An 18255-nucleotide genomic window follows, 5' to 3' on the forward strand; every position below is an offset into this window, starting at 1 on the left:
GGTCCCTGCCCTGGACGGAGGGGGAGGAGGCTCTGTGGGCGCATTGGGGGGTTGAGGGGGAGCCAGTGGAGGGAAGGGGGAGTTCGGGTGCTGACATGCTGCTGAACATCCAATGGGGACCTCAGGAGGCGGGGGAACAAAGGGCCCTAGGTCCAGAAGAGGACCACAGGAGCCATGAGCAGGAGAAGAGGGTCAAGCCCTGGCCCAGGAAGTTTCTTCATGGTGTCTCAGTGCCTCCCTGTCCCTTTCTCATCACCGTCCCTGTCCTAAACTTGGCTACCGAGCCTCTCAGGGTCACTATCTGGCTCATTAGGTCTGAAAGGGTATCTGCCTCCATTCTTGGTGACCGCTGTTTGTCCCTCACGGCTGCCAGGGTGACCTTTTCCAACAGACCTCCCAAATGTCATGCCCTTCCATGCCTCTTGCCTCTGTGCTTGATACCCACTGGCGAGTCCTGTGGCTTTCAGGGCCCCCCAACCCCCACCTTGAGGAACCCAGGAGCTGCAGGTGAGCTCCCATGGCTCAGCCTCCCCAGGGCTGTGGGGAGACAGCGGGAGTCAGCCTCCTGCCCGTGGTGACGGCTGAATGGAGGAGCAGCCCGTATGAGCAGGAAGTAATAGCAAGCTGGTGCTCGTGTCCCAGGCTCCTGGCAAGGCTGAATCCTTGTCCTTTAGTCTTTACGGCAGACTGAGAGGGGGTGCTGGTTTACAGATGAGCAGAGCAGGGGTTGCCCTGGGCATGTCCTCTGTGGCCGGTTCTTCCTAGGCAGGTTCCCCACCTGGAGGTCCCTCTAGCTGCCTCCCATAGCTGGGCAGGACTGGGTTGTAGAGGGAGGTGGCCGAGGTCCCCACCTGGTCCGTCAGCCCGGCCTGGCCACGGGAGCATTGTCCATGGAGAATGCCCTGCTCTCCTGTTTCCCACTGACCGGTCCCATTTTCTCCTGCTCCGGGTGCTTTGCAACCTCAGACCAACTGTGGAGGGCGGGTGAGTGTGACGCAGAGACCCCTGAGGCTCTTTGGGCTTGTTCACTTGGCCTGGCTGCTCCCTGGCCCCCCTCTGCCTCCTGCTCCCCGCCCCCTCTCCTCCTGCCTGGCTCTGCTACGGGGAGTCAGCACTGCGTGTCCCTGCTTCTGGCTGGGGCTGCTTGGATGAGGCTTGGTGGGAAAGGGGAGCCCTGGGCCGGGAGAAGGGTGTGTCTGGCCAGAGCTCCTGGTCTGGGGGTCAGAGCCAGGCCTGGAAATGGGTCAGGATTGCCTGGCACAGCCTCCCCTGGCCCAGGGTGGGCTTTACCCTGGCCTGAGAAGCTGGGAGCCTGGCTTTCCTCGTATGGCCTCATTGAGGCTGCTGGAGCATGGTGGCAGCTCTGGTGTCACTAAGCCCTGTGAGGGGGTGGGGACAGGCTAGGCTGTCTCCTCTCCTATAGGGACACGCTTTTCTTCAGCTTCTCCAGGTCTTGAATGTCAATACATCCATCACCAATCACAGGCTGGGCCTGACCTTTTCAAGCTTTAGATTTGGGTGGGAATAGGGAGGGTCAGCCCCTGAACGCCTCTCCCTGCTCTGATAGCAGGGGCCAGGCCCTGCTGTCCCTCCTGTGGCAGGGCCCATGCTCATAATGGGGAATCTTGCCTATGGGTGGGCAATCCACGCACCCACAGAGTGTCCTCGTAGAGAGAACTGCCAGAAGGCTGGCCCTGTGCCTATGCCACCTAACAGATGGAGGTGCTCTGTCCCCCGAGCACAGAGGCTCCCTCGGCCCTGGAGCAGTGCTGCAGAGAACAGGCCCCCAGCCACACATCTCAGCCCCTTCCGCCCTTCTATGTATTTATTTTTCTTTTCAGTTCTGGGGATTGAACCCAGGTCTTGTGCTTTACCATGGAGCTACATCCTCAGTCCTTTTTTAGAATTTTATGTTGAGACGGGGTCTCACTCAGTTGCCTACATGGCCTTGAACTTGCAGTCCTCCTATCTCAGCCTCCCAAGTAACTGACATTATAGTGCCCAGATCCTTCAGCTCTTTTTGACTTATTTCCCTTTTCCACATCCACCCTGTCTCCCCTCTGGACAAGGTCCAATTTATTAATTTCTTTTCTTTTTCTTTTTTTTTTTAAGAGAGAGAGAGAGAGAGAATTTTTTAATATTTATTTTTTAGTTTTCGGTGGACACAACATCTTTATTTTATTTTTATATGGTGCTGAGGATCGAACCCAGTGCCCCACACATGCCAGGTGAGCGTGTTACCGCTTGAGCCACATCCCCAGCCCCCAATTTATTAATTTCACTCCAAAAGTATGGTTTCAGGGCTTGGAGGTAAAGTTGGGAGCCAATATTTAAGGTGTACCTACTGTGTGCTGTAAATATTAAAATATATCATCTCTCCAGGCACGGCATAATAATCCTAGCTGCTTGGGAGGCTGAAACAGGAGGATCTTAATTTCAAGGCCAGCCTGGGCTACTTAGCAAGACCTTGTCTCAAAAATCATGGTGATGCAGCTCAGTGGTGGAGTACTTCCTTTGCATGTATGAAGCCCCTGGTTCAGTCTCTAGGATCACACACAAAAAAACTCCCTTAATCTTCATAAAGTTGTCACATGTCATTTTGCTAGTCTAGAAGGCTAGACTGGACAGTCTTCAGGCCCACAGCTAGCTTGAAGGCCCTGCCCCTGCTCCTAAGAAGGCAGGACCCTACCCAGGTCTGTGGAGCTCCAGAGCCAGTGCTCTTCCTTCTGGACGGAGCAGGCAGAGCTGGAGCTTTCTGAAGTCAGTCTAGAGTCCGACTTTGAGAGCTCACCCTGACTTGTTGCCCGCAGACGTACACAGGCTCCATCCTGGTGGCTGTGAACCCCTACCAGCTGCTCTCCATCTACTCTCCAGAGCACATCCGCCAGTACACCAACAAGAAGATTGGGGAGATGCCCCCCCACATCTTTGCCATCGCTGACAATTGCTACTTCAGCATGAAGCGCAACAGCCGTGACCAGTGCTGCATCATCAGGTGGGCAGCCTCCTCTCCGCAGTCGTAGGAAATGCCACAGAATGCCTCAGGAACCATTGCATATAGCACAGAGAATCTCCTCCCTTTTCCCAGGTCTTACATCTCCATTAATGCTACCCAAGCCCACGCTAGCTTTTAAAGCCAGTCCTGCCCCCTACTGACGGCTCCTGTATGCTTAGTTGAAATCTCAGATTCCCTTTTTCTCTTGGGCAGAGAATAAAAGGCCAAGGCTTTGACTGAGCCGCTAATGTGTGCTGAGCTTGTGGCAAGCGCAGGTGGAGTTGGGAGGATGTGTCTGAATGCAGGGATGGAGGGTTGCTGGTGGGCATGGCAGAGCCCTGGTCTCCTTTAGCCCTCCCCAGCCCTGGAGAGTCCAGCTGTCAGTCATAGCACAGATAGGGTTGCTGCCTGTCTCAGCCTGGGCTGAGGCCTGGCCCGCCTCCCCCTCCTCTGCAGTGGGGAGTCTGGCGCAGGGAAGACGGAGAGCACAAAGCTGATCCTGCAGTTCCTGGCAGCTATCAGTGGGCAGCACTCCTGGATCGAGCAGCAGGTCCTGGAGGCCACCCCCATCTTGGAAGGTAAGACCAGGGCTCGGAGGATGGGGTGGGGATGGGTCGGCCTTGCCCATGACCTCTACCCACCCACAGCATTTGGGAACGCCAAGACCATCCGCAACGACAACTCGAGCCGCTTCGGGAAGTATATCGACATCCACTTCAACACTCGTGGCGCCATTGAGGGCGCCAAGATTGAGCAGTACCTGCTGGAGAAGTCGCGTGTCTGTCGCCAGGTGGGCCCTGGGGTGCAGGATCAGACTAGGTCCTTCCTTGGCACAGAACCCCAGCCTCTGTGGGTGGACACACACCATCTGCCCATCTCTGGCAGGTGCTCACCTCCCTGTACTGCTGCACTGTGGAAGCCCCAGCTCCCCGGTACAGCCACTTGCTAAAATAGTGAATCATGCTTACCCTCTTTCCCCTCTTGGACCTTCTGTTTCCTGATGGCCTCCTCCGGCCCCCTCACCTCTGCCCACGCTGCAGGCCCCGGATGAGAGGAACTACCACGTGTTCTACTGCATGCTGGCCGGCATGAGCCAGGAGCAGAAGAAGAAGCTGGGCCTGGGCCAGGCCACTGACTACAACTACCTGGCCATGGTGAGTCCCAGGCAGGCACCCTGGGGAGGGGACACTTGTCCCAGGAGGGGACACCTGTCAGAGTGAGGTGGGGGCAGATCCAGACCACACCCACACAGCCCCCAGCCCCAGGCCTGGTGGTAGGAACTTCCATGTGGACCTTCTCCTGTCCCCTGACCTGCCCCAGCCTATCTGGGCTTGTCTATGCCATAGCCTGTCCCCCTCTGAACACATGCCAGCTTGCTCTTACATCTCAATGAATCCTTACCACAGGCAGGCTCTTACACACAGACCCCAATGCAGGGACACATGGACATATGCACCCACGTGTCCACGCAGTTGAAGAGGTCTGCATACGGACCTGGCCATGCACATGAGCTATGTGTTGTCTTTGAGGACGTGAGGACAGGGCCCTCTGCCAGGTACCCCAGGATTGCAAGGAGCTGGCTGCAGAGGCCTCAGCCTTGAGAGCTTGCTGGTGACAGGGTCCGGTGCCAGCTTCTTGCTGCTGTCTGGACACCAAGGAGAAGTGGGCCTTGGGGCCATCACTGCCACCCAGCATGGGGTGGGGGACCTGGGGGCCATGTGCACATCCCTGGGGAGAGCCTGGCCAGGCCACAGGGATATGAGTGTGGCTCCAGCACCTGAGGTATGTGTGTGCTGTGGAGTGACAGGCCTTCTAGACACACTTGGACACACACAGCAAGGGGCAAAGTCCACCTGCAGATCCCTTCCCTCTCCCACCGGGGAAGACATCAAGCCACTGACAGGAAGCATGGTAGGGCCTGGTGCTGTGAGTGCTGGGCAGGTGACAGGGGCAGGCCTGGAATCTGTGACCTGGCTCCTCTCACTTGTGGGAAGTGTGTTCTCGTCAAGCCCAGGCAGGAAATTTCTAGACTTTCTAGACTTGGTGCTCACTTGGAGGAGTCGGGGCACGAGCCCTGGGCTGGTCTGGCAGAAGCGACCCTTCTGCTCAGGTGCTGCCTCCTGGGTCCCCGTGGTCCCCCTGATGCCCTCCTGCTCTCCACTCTCCCCTTTGCCCCCCAGGGTAACTGCATAACCTGTGAGGGCCGGGTGGACAGCCAGGAGTACGCCAACATCCGTTCCGCCATGAAGGTGCTCATGTTCACCGACACGGAGAACTGGGAGATCTCCAAGCTCCTGGCTGCCATCCTGCACCTGGGCAACCTGCAATACGAGGGTGAGGCTGCGTGGTGCCCAGCCCTGTGCCACGGCATGGCACCTGGCTGCCCGTGGGCTATTGGTGGTATGGTTTCTGTGCCAGTGAGTACGCTCTTTGGGACGGAGGTTTGGGAGATTTGGAGAGCTCTGCGGCCCTGACACCAGCCTTAGGTGTGGCAGCACTATGAGAAATCCCACCACGGTGGGATACAGGTGAAGTTATATTAGGAGTCGACCATGGCCTTTTAAGACCCCTTCCCCACTTGGTTTCTTCTTTACAGTTAAATGTCTTAGAGAATAAATCTTTGAACTAGTTCCTACTGAAGTATGAGTGACCAACTAACCATTTTCTGAAAGGAAGAAGACCGGGGAAGGGAACAAGCTCACATATCTGACCCTCCCTGGGTATCACTACACCTGGAGAGGAGATGGTCCCCTGAGGCAGGCACTGACTCCCATTCTGCTCTTCCCCTGGTGCCCAGTATGGGTCCTGGGCACAGTAGAAGCTCTAGGAAATTCATTCCATGAATGAATGTTCTCAGCATGAAGGCCGTCAGCATTTGTGAATCTTGAAAGATGAAGAGAAAGGGTGCATCAGGCAGAGGGAAGAGCATGTGCAAAGGTCTTGTGGCCAAAGGTCTTGAGGCTGATGCTCTGGAAGCGTGGGGTGGAGGTGGAGAGGTGCAGCTGCTCTCTGCTGCGTAGATGCCAGGCAGGTGCCAGGTGCTAGCATGCAGGGTGCCTACCCTTATGGTGCCCACAGGCTCTTGGTAAGAACACTCATCAAACAAACATTGACCCAGAGAAGCACTTAGTCATGGTACTGCTGCCCTCTGGGGACAGGGCAGGTGCCTGAGGGTAGTTGTGGCAGCTTGGTCCTCCTAGGACTGTCCTCTTGTTCCCTCTGCCAGTCCTTCCTGCCCGACACTGCTTCCTTTGCTGCCCGTAGCCCGCACATTTGAAAACCTGGACGCCTGTGAGGTCCTCTTCTCCCCGTCGCTGACCACAGCTGCTTCACTGCTGGAGGTCAGTGCCTGGCCTCGTAGCCACTCCTGCTCCTGTCCCTCTGAAGACAGTGTTGACTTGGAGCTTGGCGGCTGGGATGTGGGAACCAGGTTGTCGGAGCCCCTGGTTGGGAGGGTTGTTTAGGCTCAACACTGAGAACCAGATGTGTTCAGGGATTGGGTCCCAGGGAGCAGATCCAGCCTAGGACGCTGTGGGGGCCAGGAGGCCTGGGCTGGGGGCCCTGTGATGCTCTGGGCCGTGTGAGCCTGTGTGTCCTTCTTGCATCCTGGGCTCTCAGTCTGCATTTCTGGGTCAAGGGCCCTAGTGCATCAGTGCCATCTGTCATGCTCAGCAGGCACTTATCACCTGGGCTGGGAAACTGGGATAAATAAAGCCAGAGCTGGGGGGCTGGTCCTAAAAGGGACAGGTAACATGCTGATGGGTTGAGAGGGACCATCAGGGAGAGAAAGTCCTTCCAGGCAGCATCTGGGTAGTTTTGATGGTGGAAGCATTTGGCTGAGGCCATGGGGAAGGGCATTCCTAGTGGAGGGAACATTTTGGGACAGGCTGGTGGGAAGGGGGAGGGCAGTCCAGCTGTGGGTGGGGGAGAGACGGGTGGCAGGTGAGCACCTGCGTGTCTGCACCAGGTGAACCCTCCAGACTTAATGAGCTGCCTGACAAGCCGCACCCTCATCACCCGTGGGGAGACCGTGTCCACCCCGCTCAGCATGGAGCAGGCGCTGGATGTGCGAGACGCCTTTGTCAAGGTGGGCCCTTTGTGGAGGCTGGGTTATTGGTGGGCAGGACGGGGGAGTCCTCATAGCTGGCCTCGCTCCCCACCTGCCCTGGGCTGGAGACCAGGCTGGCACCACCCGCCTCCCTCTGAGTCCCACATGTCCATATATCCCATCAGAGGTGGCTACTGTGCTCCTGGGGCCTTTCAGCTCCCCCCTCAGGCCCTAGACCCTGAGCCTGCTTTGGTCAGCTTTCCCATCCAGGGGACGCTTTCTTTGGTCTTTGCAGAATACATGGGCCCACCTGACCTGCCCCGAGTCCTCCCTATTTCTATTCACATTCTTGCCCCTCACCAAGTCCCCCAGGCTCTGGGGAGACAGATGGACGGAGAGGTGGGCGCCTGGAGGAGTTCTTTCCAGCCTGCTGGGCTGGGGAAGGCTCTCTTGGGGGGGGGGGAATTGTCCCAGCAGGAGGGAGTGGGGGAACAGTGTGAGGAGGGGCCTGGGGCTTTCAAACAGCAGGTCATTCCACAGCCAGGGTGGGGCAAGGCCACATAGGTCCAGAAGCCTGCTGTCCCCAGAGGGGAGGTGCGACTGGTGTGGCCACCTTTCAGGGCATCTATGGACGGCTCTTTGTGTGGATCGTGGACAAGATCAACGTGGCGATCTACAAGCCTCCCTCCCAGGAAGTGAAGAACTCCCGCCGGTCCATCGGCCTCCTCGACATCTTTGGGTTCGAGAACTTTACTGTGAACAGGTATCTTGTGGGACTCTGCTGAGGGAGGAGGGGTTTCTTTGGGAACATGGATATGAGAACTATCCTGTTGCTCCCGTCAAACCACATGGATGAGGATCCAGGCTCTTGGAAATTTTGACTTTGGTCATGTGGAGGTCTTTCTTCCCTCCCTTTCCTCCCCAGGGTCAGCTGAGGCCAGCCCAGGTGGTGGGGGAAAGCCCTCACATGGTCCTGGACGCAGGAGGTAGCCTCTGGTCCCCAGGCCCCATAGCCACTGCTGACCACCCAGTGTCCAAGCTGCAGGGTGCCTTGAAACAGGTGAAGCTGAACCAAGCTTGAGTGCCAGGGTCCCAGCCACCCTTGGGGACCTGTACCTCTTGAGAGCCATGAAAGGGGCACAAGGTGGCACAAGTGGGACTGGGGACAGCCAGCTCTGGCCCACTGCCTAGCTGTGTGGCCCTGGCTGTGTCAGCACTCGAGGCTCTGCTTGCCAGCCTTTCAGCCCCCTCGCACCTCTCGATGACACTTTATGGTCCACCTCCCCAGCACCTTGGCTCCCCGCTCTTGGGTGCTCTGACAGGCCTCTCCATGGACCTGATCTGAAGTCTTACCTGTCATTTGACCTTAGGCAAGCCCTTTGCCCTTGCTGGGCCTCAGCATCCTCCACTGCAGGTGGAGGGGTGGCCTTGACAATCCAGCCTCGCCTTGGAGGCCCCAGAGGCCCTGACAGGAGCACCTTGCTGCAGATCGAGGCAGAGCAGCCACTGGGTGGCAGGGCCGGGGCCTGAATGACACCCCCTCCACCCCCTCACAGTGTCCTCTTCCGTGTCCCCGCAGCTTCGAGCAGCTGTGCATCAACTTTGCCAACGAGCACTTGCAGCAGTTCTTCGTGCGGCACGTGTTCAAGCTGGAGCAGGAGGAGTACGACCTGGAGAGCATCGACTGGCTGCACATCGAGTTCACCGACAACCAGGACGCCCTGGACATGATCGCCAACAAGCCCATGAACATCATCTCCCTCATTGATGAAGAGAGCAAGTTCCCCAAGGTGGGCCACAGCCCACGGGGTCCCGGAGAGCGGGCAGGTCCCTTCCCCACTCTGAGCCTCAGCTTTCCTCATCTGTAACATGGGACTCATGACACCTGCCTCTCAGGGTGGCTCGGGTCAACTCCAGTAGAGTCGCCTGACGTGTGGGAATCACCCACTGTCCCCTGGGTCCCCGGCCAGACAACAAAAATCCAAGCACACAGTTGGTGCAGGATAGATGTTCAAGACACAGACTATGTCTTGGAGTCAGGGAGGAGAAGGGAGGTAGCTCTCAGGATTTTAATCCCAGGAAGAGATGTTCTGGAATGTTCTTTTAAGATTGTAGGGTTCCAAAGCACCCATTTCACAGACAGGAGGCAGAGGTCCCCAAGCTCCCGAGTGGGGTATAAAGACACAAGAAGGGCGTGCATCCACGGGCTTAGAGGGAGCAGGGCCTGGGGAGGGAGGGTGGCTCTCAGCGGTCCTTCTGTCCCTGCAGGGCACGGACACCACCATGCTGTACAAGCTGAACTCACAGCACAAGCTCAACACCAACTACGTGCCCCCCAAGAACAACCACGAGACCCAGTTTGGCATCAATCACTTTGCAGGCATAGTCTACTACGAAACCCAAGGTGTGGGCAGGCTCCAGGGTGTCTGCGTCTGCCTGTGTCCCCAAATCCTACCCAGGAGAGAGGCCTCAGGGTCCTGGGATACAGAGAGGGAGGGAGGGGACCTTAGAAAAAGTGGGGCTCAGTGCTCTTTGTTTTTCCAGAGTTTTCTTTTTTAATATATTTTAAAATTGTGGTAAAGTATATATATATATGTAATATGAAATTTACCAATTCAGTGGGATTAGGCACATTTACAATATTGGGCCATCCTTACCACCATCTACTTTCTGGACCTTTCTGTCACCTACACAGAGCTTTGCCCCTATTATCAACAGCTCCGTCCTTCCCCCACCCCACCCCTCATCATCTCCCTCTACTTTCTGTGTCCATGAATTTGACCATTCTGAGCACCTAAGTGGACTCCCACAATATTTATCCTTTTTTTTTTTTTTTTGGTACTGAAGATTGAGCCCAAGGGTGCTCTGTCACTGAGCTACATCCCCAACCATCCTTATTTATTTTATTTTTCTATTTTGAGACGGGTCTTACTAAGTTGCTGTCAAACTTGCGATCCTCCTGCCTCAGCCTCCCAAGTTGCTGGGATTACAGGCATGTACCAATGCACCCAGCAATATTTTTCTTTTTGCATCTGGCTCATTTCACTTAGCACAGTGGGTTCATCCATGTTGCAGCCCGCATAGATTTTCTTCATTTTTATGGTGGATAATATTCCAGGGAATGGCTCCACCACATTTTGCTGATGTGTTCCTCTGTTAATGAATATGTGTGTGCATAATGCTGCTGTGAACATTGGTGTACGAGTATCTGAGTCCCTGCTTTCAATTCTTTGGGAAGGGCTCTATGTTCTTTTGTGTATATGAGGAGACAGGCTCAGAAGGCGGGTTGACTGTCTTGACATGTCATGGCACAGCCTCTTAGTCCCAAAATCAGGCCTAGAAACAGCCCCTTACCCACTAGACTCTCCAGCGACAAGACCCAGTGTGAGAATTGAAAAGGATGCACACACATGGTCTTTCCTCCTGAGGATGCGTGGCTGGGTTCATTTCAAAGCTTGAAGGTGGGAAGAGGCACGAGAACACAGGCTCATCACAGGAACTGGTCAAAAGCCTGCGGCCTGCCAGTGTCCCGCCTCTTCCATCCTGGTGTAAAATGCTGCCCTCACTGGTGTCTGTTGTAGGTGTCTCTACACTGAGTTCCTGCCAATCAGCCCCAAAGATCCCAACCATGGTCAAAGGTCAAGGGCATTCAAAACAAGCTCGGAGGCTTCTTGGGGTCACACTGCCTCACTGAATTGATCCAGAAGTCTTAGTGCCTCCGTGGGCCGCACCACAGTGACAGGTTTTACCACTGTCATCTAACAGTTGAGGACATTGGGGCCCCAGAAAGCAGACACCCCTAAAGTCACATAGTGAAGCTGTCCTAGAGCCTTATCACTCCATCCCAACACAAGTGCCCCCTTCCATTACTGTGTGCCTCCTGTGACTCGCCCATCCCCAGACACCAACACTGGGCAGCCCAACACTGGGCCTCTGTGCCATCTGCCATCTGGGCATACCTCCTGCTTCTTGGTGGCATTGTCCTCCCCTGCCAGGCATCCCCAGCCTGTGGGCCTCCCATCCCTAGCAGAGATCCCCATGAACCAGTTCCTAACTCCCCAGTACTGGAATGGCTCTCACCTCTGGGGTCTTTGTGGTGCAGGGCCCTGCCCGGGTGGGCACCAGGAGTCCTGGGTTTGAGTGTTAACTCTGCCATGGCTGGCTGTGTGGTGTTAGATTACTCTCTTAGCCTCTCTGAGCATCAGTTTCCCCTATCATTGGACGGGGAAGATAAGTCCTGGCCATCCCCTCTACATAGCGGGCTGTGAGGACACTTTGTAAAACATATGTACTGTTCAACCACGAGGTCGTTTTCATTGGTTCCTATACTGTTAGCTTGTACTGGGTGGGTGTGTATTCTCTCCAGGGCTTGTACTGGGTGGCCTAGGATGGTTCAGTCAGGCAGGTGACGCAGTCCTCTCCCAGAGACCAAGACCCCCTGTCCTTCTTGGACAGGCCGAGAAGGGGCCAGTGTGGGTGGGGGGACAGTCCCTCACTTTCTCTGATCTTAGGCAAGATGCTGTCAACTGTAGGTCTCAGTGTCCCCCGCTGTGAAATGGACCTGGGTAAACTAGGTGTGTCTTGAGGGTCCTCGTGGCTCAGTCACTGCTGGTCTGGGGGAAGCATGAGTCTGGTTTTCAGGGGCTGCCACAGCTGGTGAGGTCTGACTGCTCTTTCCCACTGCCAGGCTTCCTGGAAAAGAACCGGGACACCTTGCACGGGGACATCATCCAGCTAGTCCACTCCTCACGGAACAAGTTCATCAAGCAGATCTTCCAGGCTGACGTGGCCATGGTAAGGCCAGCGGGTTTTCCACTGGGCAGTGCGGGCCCCGGAAGCCAGGCCTGGGTCTAGGCCCAACCCTTGTCCATCAGAGGAGCTCCTAGGGCCACAGAGCAAGGACAGGGCTTTGCTGAGGTTCCAGAAGGGACCTGGAGAGGTCTTCAAGATGCTCCCGTCTGGCCCTTTTGTGGTGATTGGGGGTGTGGCTGGGGTACAAGGCCCAGAGAAGGGCCACATGAGAGGTCACGGAGCAGAACCCGGCCAGGACTGGATTTCCCAAGGGGGCGCCCCCCTCCAACCTCCAGCAGGTAAGGGAATGAGGGGGGCGGGTCCTGCCTCAGGAGATGGGATGGGTGTGGCATGCAGTGACACTCAGACCCTGCACAGGAGATAGAAAGACTGCCCCCCCCCCCCCAGGCTGTCTAGTGGGCCGGTCTCCTGTTTGCCCTGTTATTCCACATTTCTCTCCTTTCCTGGAGGATGCATGGAAGGGCTCATGGGGAGGGTAGAGTCCCCACCCCCTCAGCACCTGTGCAGGTGACCAAGCTGCTTTGGGACACCAGCCGTACAGAGAGGCCAGGACCCCAGGCCTGTGCCAGAGGGCCTCCCTCTGTCCACAGTGCGTTGGGTCCTCTATCTGCTGACCTGGCCTGGGCCCTGCGTCCACTCACCTGCCCTGTGGTTCCCCTTGTAGTTTCTCTGTGGGTACTCCTCCGGCTCTCTCCGCCAGGCAGCGGCTTCCACCAAGGTAAAGCCTCAGCCGGGGGCAGGATGGCAGGAGAGGCCTCGGCCCCGTGGGGCAGAGGCGTGGGGAAAGAGTGGGGCTTTTCTGCCTTTTGTGGAGTGTGTTTTCTGTGGAGTGGTTTTGGAGTGGTTTGGTTTGGGTTTTGAGTTGTGTGTGCTGTAGCTGTCTCGGTTTCGTAAAGGAGGAAACCGAGTCTGGGAAGAGGGGCAGGCCTTGCGCAGGGGGCACCAGGAGCTAAGGCAGAGCCAGGACTCCAGCCCCTACCTCCTGCCCCTGCCCCTCAGCTGCTCCTCCACCGGGACCTGGTGGCTCTTCAGGGCCTCTGACGATCTCAGACGCAGGGGACGCAGGTGGTCTTCTCTGCATTTTGCAGATGAGAGGCTGAGGTCAGAGAGGGAGGGATGTGACATCAGGGGCCACCATTGCCTGGGTGTCCTTTCTGCCACCTTCAGGGTGTGGCTCCTGGGGTGCTTCAGATCCCAAAGGTGCCAGGTGTCCCTTAGCACAGTGTGGCACTGCCTCCCCTTTGCCTTCCTTTTCTCAATTCAGTTTCCTCTCTGCCCAACGCTGACATCCCGCACATGTGGCCTAATGCCGGGCCCCTCCTTCCCCAGGGGCCAGAGCCTCACAGAGCGCAGGAACAATCTAGAAGCCCTCCAACAGCAGGTCAGGGAACTTGTCTGAATGGTGGCCCCTCTCCTCTGTTCCCCCAATCACACACACACACACACACACACATACACACACGCAGAGCCAGGCAAATGAGGTGCACGCAGGAGTGACCTCAGGGAGCGGGTTCCGGCGCCTGAGGCTCCAGCACCCAGGCCAGCACCCCTCTGACCTACAGCTCAGGTGTTGTGGGTGAGGCAGGTGTGGCTCGGGGTCCTGCGAGCTCTTCTCTTTCCTGTCCCCAGATGCTTCGCTCTGTCCCCTGGTCTCTGCACACCTGTTGAACCCTGTCTTCTCCTCCCACCCTCTGCTCTCTGTCCTCTCTTTCCAACCTCCTGGAGGTGCCTGGAGCCTCTATGTGTCCTTACTGTTCGGAGGCTCCCTCCCTGAGGTGAGCAGCAGTTTGCTGAGGACACTCGTGGAGGTCCAAACGCGGGAGCCTGGGCTCCCCTGACTCCCTCCATTCCAGAGGGGCCTTCAGGAGCTGAGGTCACGGAACAGCAGTGACACCGTGGCCTCCGTCACATCTCCTGGGCACTCCTCTGGGCCAGGCTGTGAGCTAAGCTAGCTCCTGTCAGGAGCATACGTCACCACCTCTTGCAACCCGGCCACTGCTGTCACTCAATTTTACAGGTAAAGAAGCGGGGCCTGGGGAGGCCAGGGCACTGGCTCCAGGTCACACAGCTCGTGACACGCAGCGATTAGAACTCAGCTCTGTCTCCGTGCAGTGCAGGGATGTATCCAAGGCCACACACAAGTGAGGGCTGAAGTGTGGTTTTCCGAGTCCCTGCTGTTCATCCGTGCTGTGTGTCACCACTGGGACAGAAACCGCTTCCTAAGGGCTGGAACCACGATCTCTCTCTTAAAGGGGAAGGAAGGGCTTGGTGGATTGTGAAACATTAGGTCACAGCCGGCCAAGTGGCAGTGTGGCAGCTACAAGGCTCTCCTCAGGAGGGAGCCCACAGCACCCCCTTCAGTGATCTGCAGGCCCACTCCCCAGGTTGTCATCCTCTGCTGCCCCACCCAGCCCTGGCTGATGTAGGGACAGTCATGCCCTGAGGGCACTGCTCTGGGGCAAAGTGCATCCTGATTAACATCCAGGCAGCCTGCAGGGGGCCTGAGGCTCGCCTGCCCCCCTTGGCTTGCTTCTGTGGAGCCATTTAACATGGACCTCCTGACTTTTCAGTCTTCCTCACCATCTGCAGATTATCCCAGAAAACAACTCCCAGGATTTCCCTCAACCAAATCGAACCCTATCAGAAACCCAGACGCCTAAGATGGGAGAGCAGGCCCCAGAGCCTCAGGCTCCCGTTCAGTCCATGAATATTTACCAAGTGCCCCCATGGGCCGGACACTGTCTCAGGTCCTGGACACACAGTAGTGAACAAAACAGAAAAAAAAAAAAAAAAACAATAATTCTCTGTCCTCCTGGGACTTGTGTTCTAGGAAAAGCAGGAAATCGTTAATAAGACAATGAATAAGGACAGTGTGCCAAGTTAGTGTAAGTGGTGTGGGGAAGACCCAGGAGGGAGGGAGGAAGGAGGTGGTGGATGCTGTGGCTATGCACAGAAGTCCAGGAGGGGCTCACTGTGAGTCCGTCCGGTAGGGAGGCCAGGAGGCCAGCTCATGCATCTAGAGGGAGGGCTTTGCAGGGAAGAGGGGGCAGCCTGTGCAAAGGTCCTGAGGTGCTGCCTGGGGCTTGCTTGGCAGGGTCCAGAGGCTGCGGTGACTGCAAGAGGGTGAACAAGTGGAGTAGTCTAGAGAAACAGATCCACTGGGCAATGTGGGTTCTTACAAGGACTTGGTCCTCCCTACAGCACTCTGTTCACTATTGGGAGACCCTGGAGGGTTTTGGGTCAGGGAGACATGTGATTGGACTGTTTTAACAGGCTCCCTGGCTGCTGTGTGGAAGGAGAGGAGGGGTGTAGAGTGTGGGTGACAGGGCAAGGAGGTTAGGAGTTATCACAATAATGGGAGAAAGTGAGGCTGGGGCCTGGACCAGGCTGATAGCGGAGAAGGTGGTGGGAAGGGGTGAGCTTCTGGAGAAATATATGTGTGGTTTTTGGTAGTGGAGACTGAGCATTCTGCTGCTGAGCTACACCCCCAGTCCTTTTTTTTAATATTTATTTTTTAGTTATATGTGGATACAATGTCTTTATTTTACTTTATGTGGTGCTGAGGTTTGAACCCAGGGCCTCACACAGGCTAAGTGAGCGATCCACCTCCGAGCCACAACCCCAGCCCATCCCCAGTCCTTTTTATTTTTCTTTTTTGAGGCAGGGTTTCACTAAGTTGCTGTGGGTCTTGCTAAGTTGCTGAGGCTGGCCTTGAACTTGCAATCCTCCTGCCTCAGCCTCCCTAGTCGCTGGGATTACAGTCATGCACCACCACACATGGCTCTGGAGATACTTTGAAAATGGAGCTAGTGAGATCTGCTGATCTAGTGGATGTGAGAGGAGAGGTGTTGAGGACAGTTCCTAGCGTTTGGGCTTGAGGGATGGTGGGCAGTGTCTGTGAGCCCATGGATGACACCAGAAACTAGTTCGATAACACTTCAGTTGAGGAAAGTGCTGATTGTTCCATGTGCCAAGCCCAGCAGTAAATAAGGTGGGCCCTACTTGCCCTCACAGGGCTCACAGCTGGCGGGGTCGACAGACAGAGAGGAGCAGCTCCAGTAATGGTCAAAATCAAAGGAGGGTGTGTGCAGCGTTGGTGTGCGTGTCCCGGGTACATCTGGGAGTGGTTGCAGGTGCTCTCTGTGCGGGTGCGAGGCAGGCAGGGCCTCTGCTGCAGGCTCGGTTCAGGCTGACCTGGACAGCTCCCCGTCTAAGAGGGAGGCCACCCAGTGCTGTGGCTGGATTGGGTCCCTTGGCAACTCTGGAGCCACAGACTTGTGTTGCGTCTCATGGCTAAGCACTCAGGGTCACTCCAGGTGAACTGGGCTGCACAAAATAACCACCACAAACAGAGAACTGCCTTTCTCTTTGGGTCCTGTGACCCCAAAGCAGCTCTGACCTTAGGGGTCTGTGGAAAGAGAGAGAGGAGCACGTGCTGAACTCTTTTATGGGGCAGAAGCCATTCAAATGAGGCAAGGAGTAAGATTACAAGGGAACAGGGGAGCAGAGCTCAACCCCTCTGGGTGCGGCCTACTCCTAGGGCCACTCCCAGGCCACACCTTATTATCCCAGCGAGGGAAAAGACCGGGTCACAAGTCACAGCACTACTGTGCCAGACTGCAGTGATCTTTCAGATCCCCCGGGGTGCATCAGGACTTAAAGGTGTATGGCTCTGGAGAGGCCCCCCCAGACCTGACCATCATTCCACTCCCAGTTTCCCTGGGCAGACTCCTAGACTGCATGCCCAATAAAACCAGGATGGAAAGCACTGAGATTTCAGAATTGCAAGCAATTGCTGATTCTTGGTGGGTTTCGTTACAGCCTGGTGGCAGATTGTCTAAATTTAGTATGGATTAGGCAGGCACCTCTGCCTCCCAAATACCTCACACATCTACACCTGCACCCTGATTTTTGACACAGGACATGACATTATAACTATACAAATAAAAAAAACCTTACAATAATACTCAAATGTATCTATAAGAACTTTTCACCCAACTGAAAATCACCAGAACAATAAAACAGAAATGCCGTGGATCAGAACCTGGCTTCTCCTCCAGCTTCGGTCAGCAGAGAAGGCTCGCTCCCTGTTTATTTGCTCTCAGGCCTTCTCCAGCGCTCCCCCTATTTCACAGTAACCTGGGAGGGGACCCTAGCAGGGCCAGGATGTGCAGACAGGGTGGCACTGGGGGAGCCAGCTCCTGTGCCTTCTAAGGAAGATTATCCAGGCCCGCTGCCCCACCCCCAGCCTGCTGCCTCTGGCTAATCCGCAGCCGCAGCCAGGAGGTCAGGGCAGCTCCTCCTCTCCTCCCCCACAGTCCCCGGGGACCTGCAGTGGCCATCCCTGGGTGCCACTTATTGAAATACACCTGACCTCTGACCCTCTTCACTGCCCCATCAGGTGGATAGATGACATTATTTTCACTTGGAAAACTGAGGTTTAGCACCTTTTCATGATCTGCCCAAGCCACACAGCTTGGAAGCAGTGGGCCAGGGTTCCAACATGGGTTTGCCTGATCCCTGTCTCTAAGACGGCCCCAGGGTCCTGAGGTGGCCACTTTCATGGGAAGGAGAGGATGAGACTCAGACAGGGTTGACATCTTGCCGAGAGTCCCCCAGCCTACCAGGAAGGGAGCGACCTAGAGGGATACCTGTGGAGGTCCCGTGAGGCTCCCTGGAGGGGAGGTCTGGGGGCCAACTGCAGCCCGACCAAAGGAAGACAGATTCAAACGAAAACGCTGTCTGCCCGGGCCCCCTGACCTCCCCTCCTGCTTCCCTGGGGCGGCTGCTGGAGGCCGGGAGGGGGCAGGCACAGCCCCTCCCATTGCCGTCTGTCCATCCCCCCCAGGGCGCCGAGACCAGGAAGCGCTCGCCCACACTCAGCAGCCAGTTCAAGCGGTCGCTGGAGCTGCTGATGCGCACGCTGGGGGCCTGCCAGCCCTTCTTCGTGCGCTGCATCAAGCCCAACGAGTTCAAGAAGCCCATGGTGAGTGGAGGGCTGCGAGGGGACCCTGGAGGCTGGACCAAGGGTGGACGAGGGTCGGGGGATGATGCAAGACTTCGTCCTCTCTGGGGAGTGGCCGGCACCTGAGGGCTTATAGAACTAGACTCCCATTGACTGGAGACGGCAGGTGCACCAGGGAGAGCGAGATTCAGTCCAGCTTTACCTCCTCCTAGCTGGAGACTGTCTCTTGAGTCCCTTTATGCCTCAGTCTCCTTGTGGATGGAAATGGGGCGATCACACCCACCTCCTGGGCATAGTCTGTGCAATCACGTGGGCAGGTTGCGGGGCACACAGCGCTCAGTAGATGGCAGCTGGGGGCAGTGCTCCTTTGAAAGATCCCTCCCTTCAGCCCAGCGCAACTCCCCCCTCCTCCTGGAAACCTCCCCTGGCTCCTCT

At 56.5% G+C, this 18255-nt stretch overlaps 1 protein-coding gene across 4 annotated transcripts in view; it reads left to right on the forward strand.

Annotated features, from left to right (window-relative positions):
• Myo7a (myosin VIIA) overlaps positions 1–18255 on the forward strand; it is a 61043-nt gene that overhangs the window by 8165 nt on the left and 34623 nt on the right. For 3 of the 4 annotated variants that reach the window (XM_026387272.2, XM_077797631.1, XM_026387273.2), the window contains exons 3-14: positions 2811–2995; positions 3452–3573; positions 3643–3785; positions 4036–4149; positions 5176–5329; positions 6260–6336; positions 6963–7082; positions 7664–7806; positions 8623–8833; positions 9312–9447; positions 11731–11837; positions 17704–17841. In XM_026387272.2, coding sequence (XP_026243057.2) covers positions 2811–2995; positions 3452–3573; positions 3643–3785; positions 4036–4149; positions 5176–5329; positions 6260–6336; positions 6963–7082; positions 7664–7806; positions 8623–8833; positions 9312–9447; positions 11731–11837; positions 17704–17841 — 1650 coding nt within the window. Of the gene's footprint in view, positions 1–966; positions 985–2810; positions 2996–3451; positions 3574–3642; positions 3786–4035; positions 4150–5175; positions 5330–6259; positions 6337–6962; positions 7083–7663; positions 7807–8622; positions 8834–9311; positions 9448–11730; positions 11838–17703; positions 17842–18255 lie in introns of all 4 variants that reach the window. The other variant, XM_026387271.2, reaches the window with a different exon arrangement.

This window comes from Urocitellus parryii, chromosome 4 (genome assembly GCF_045843805.1).
Source record: "Urocitellus parryii isolate mUroPar1 chromosome 4, mUroPar1.hap1, whole genome shotgun sequence".
NCBI classification, from domain to species: Eukaryota; Metazoa; Chordata; class Mammalia; order Rodentia; family Sciuridae; genus Urocitellus; species Urocitellus parryii.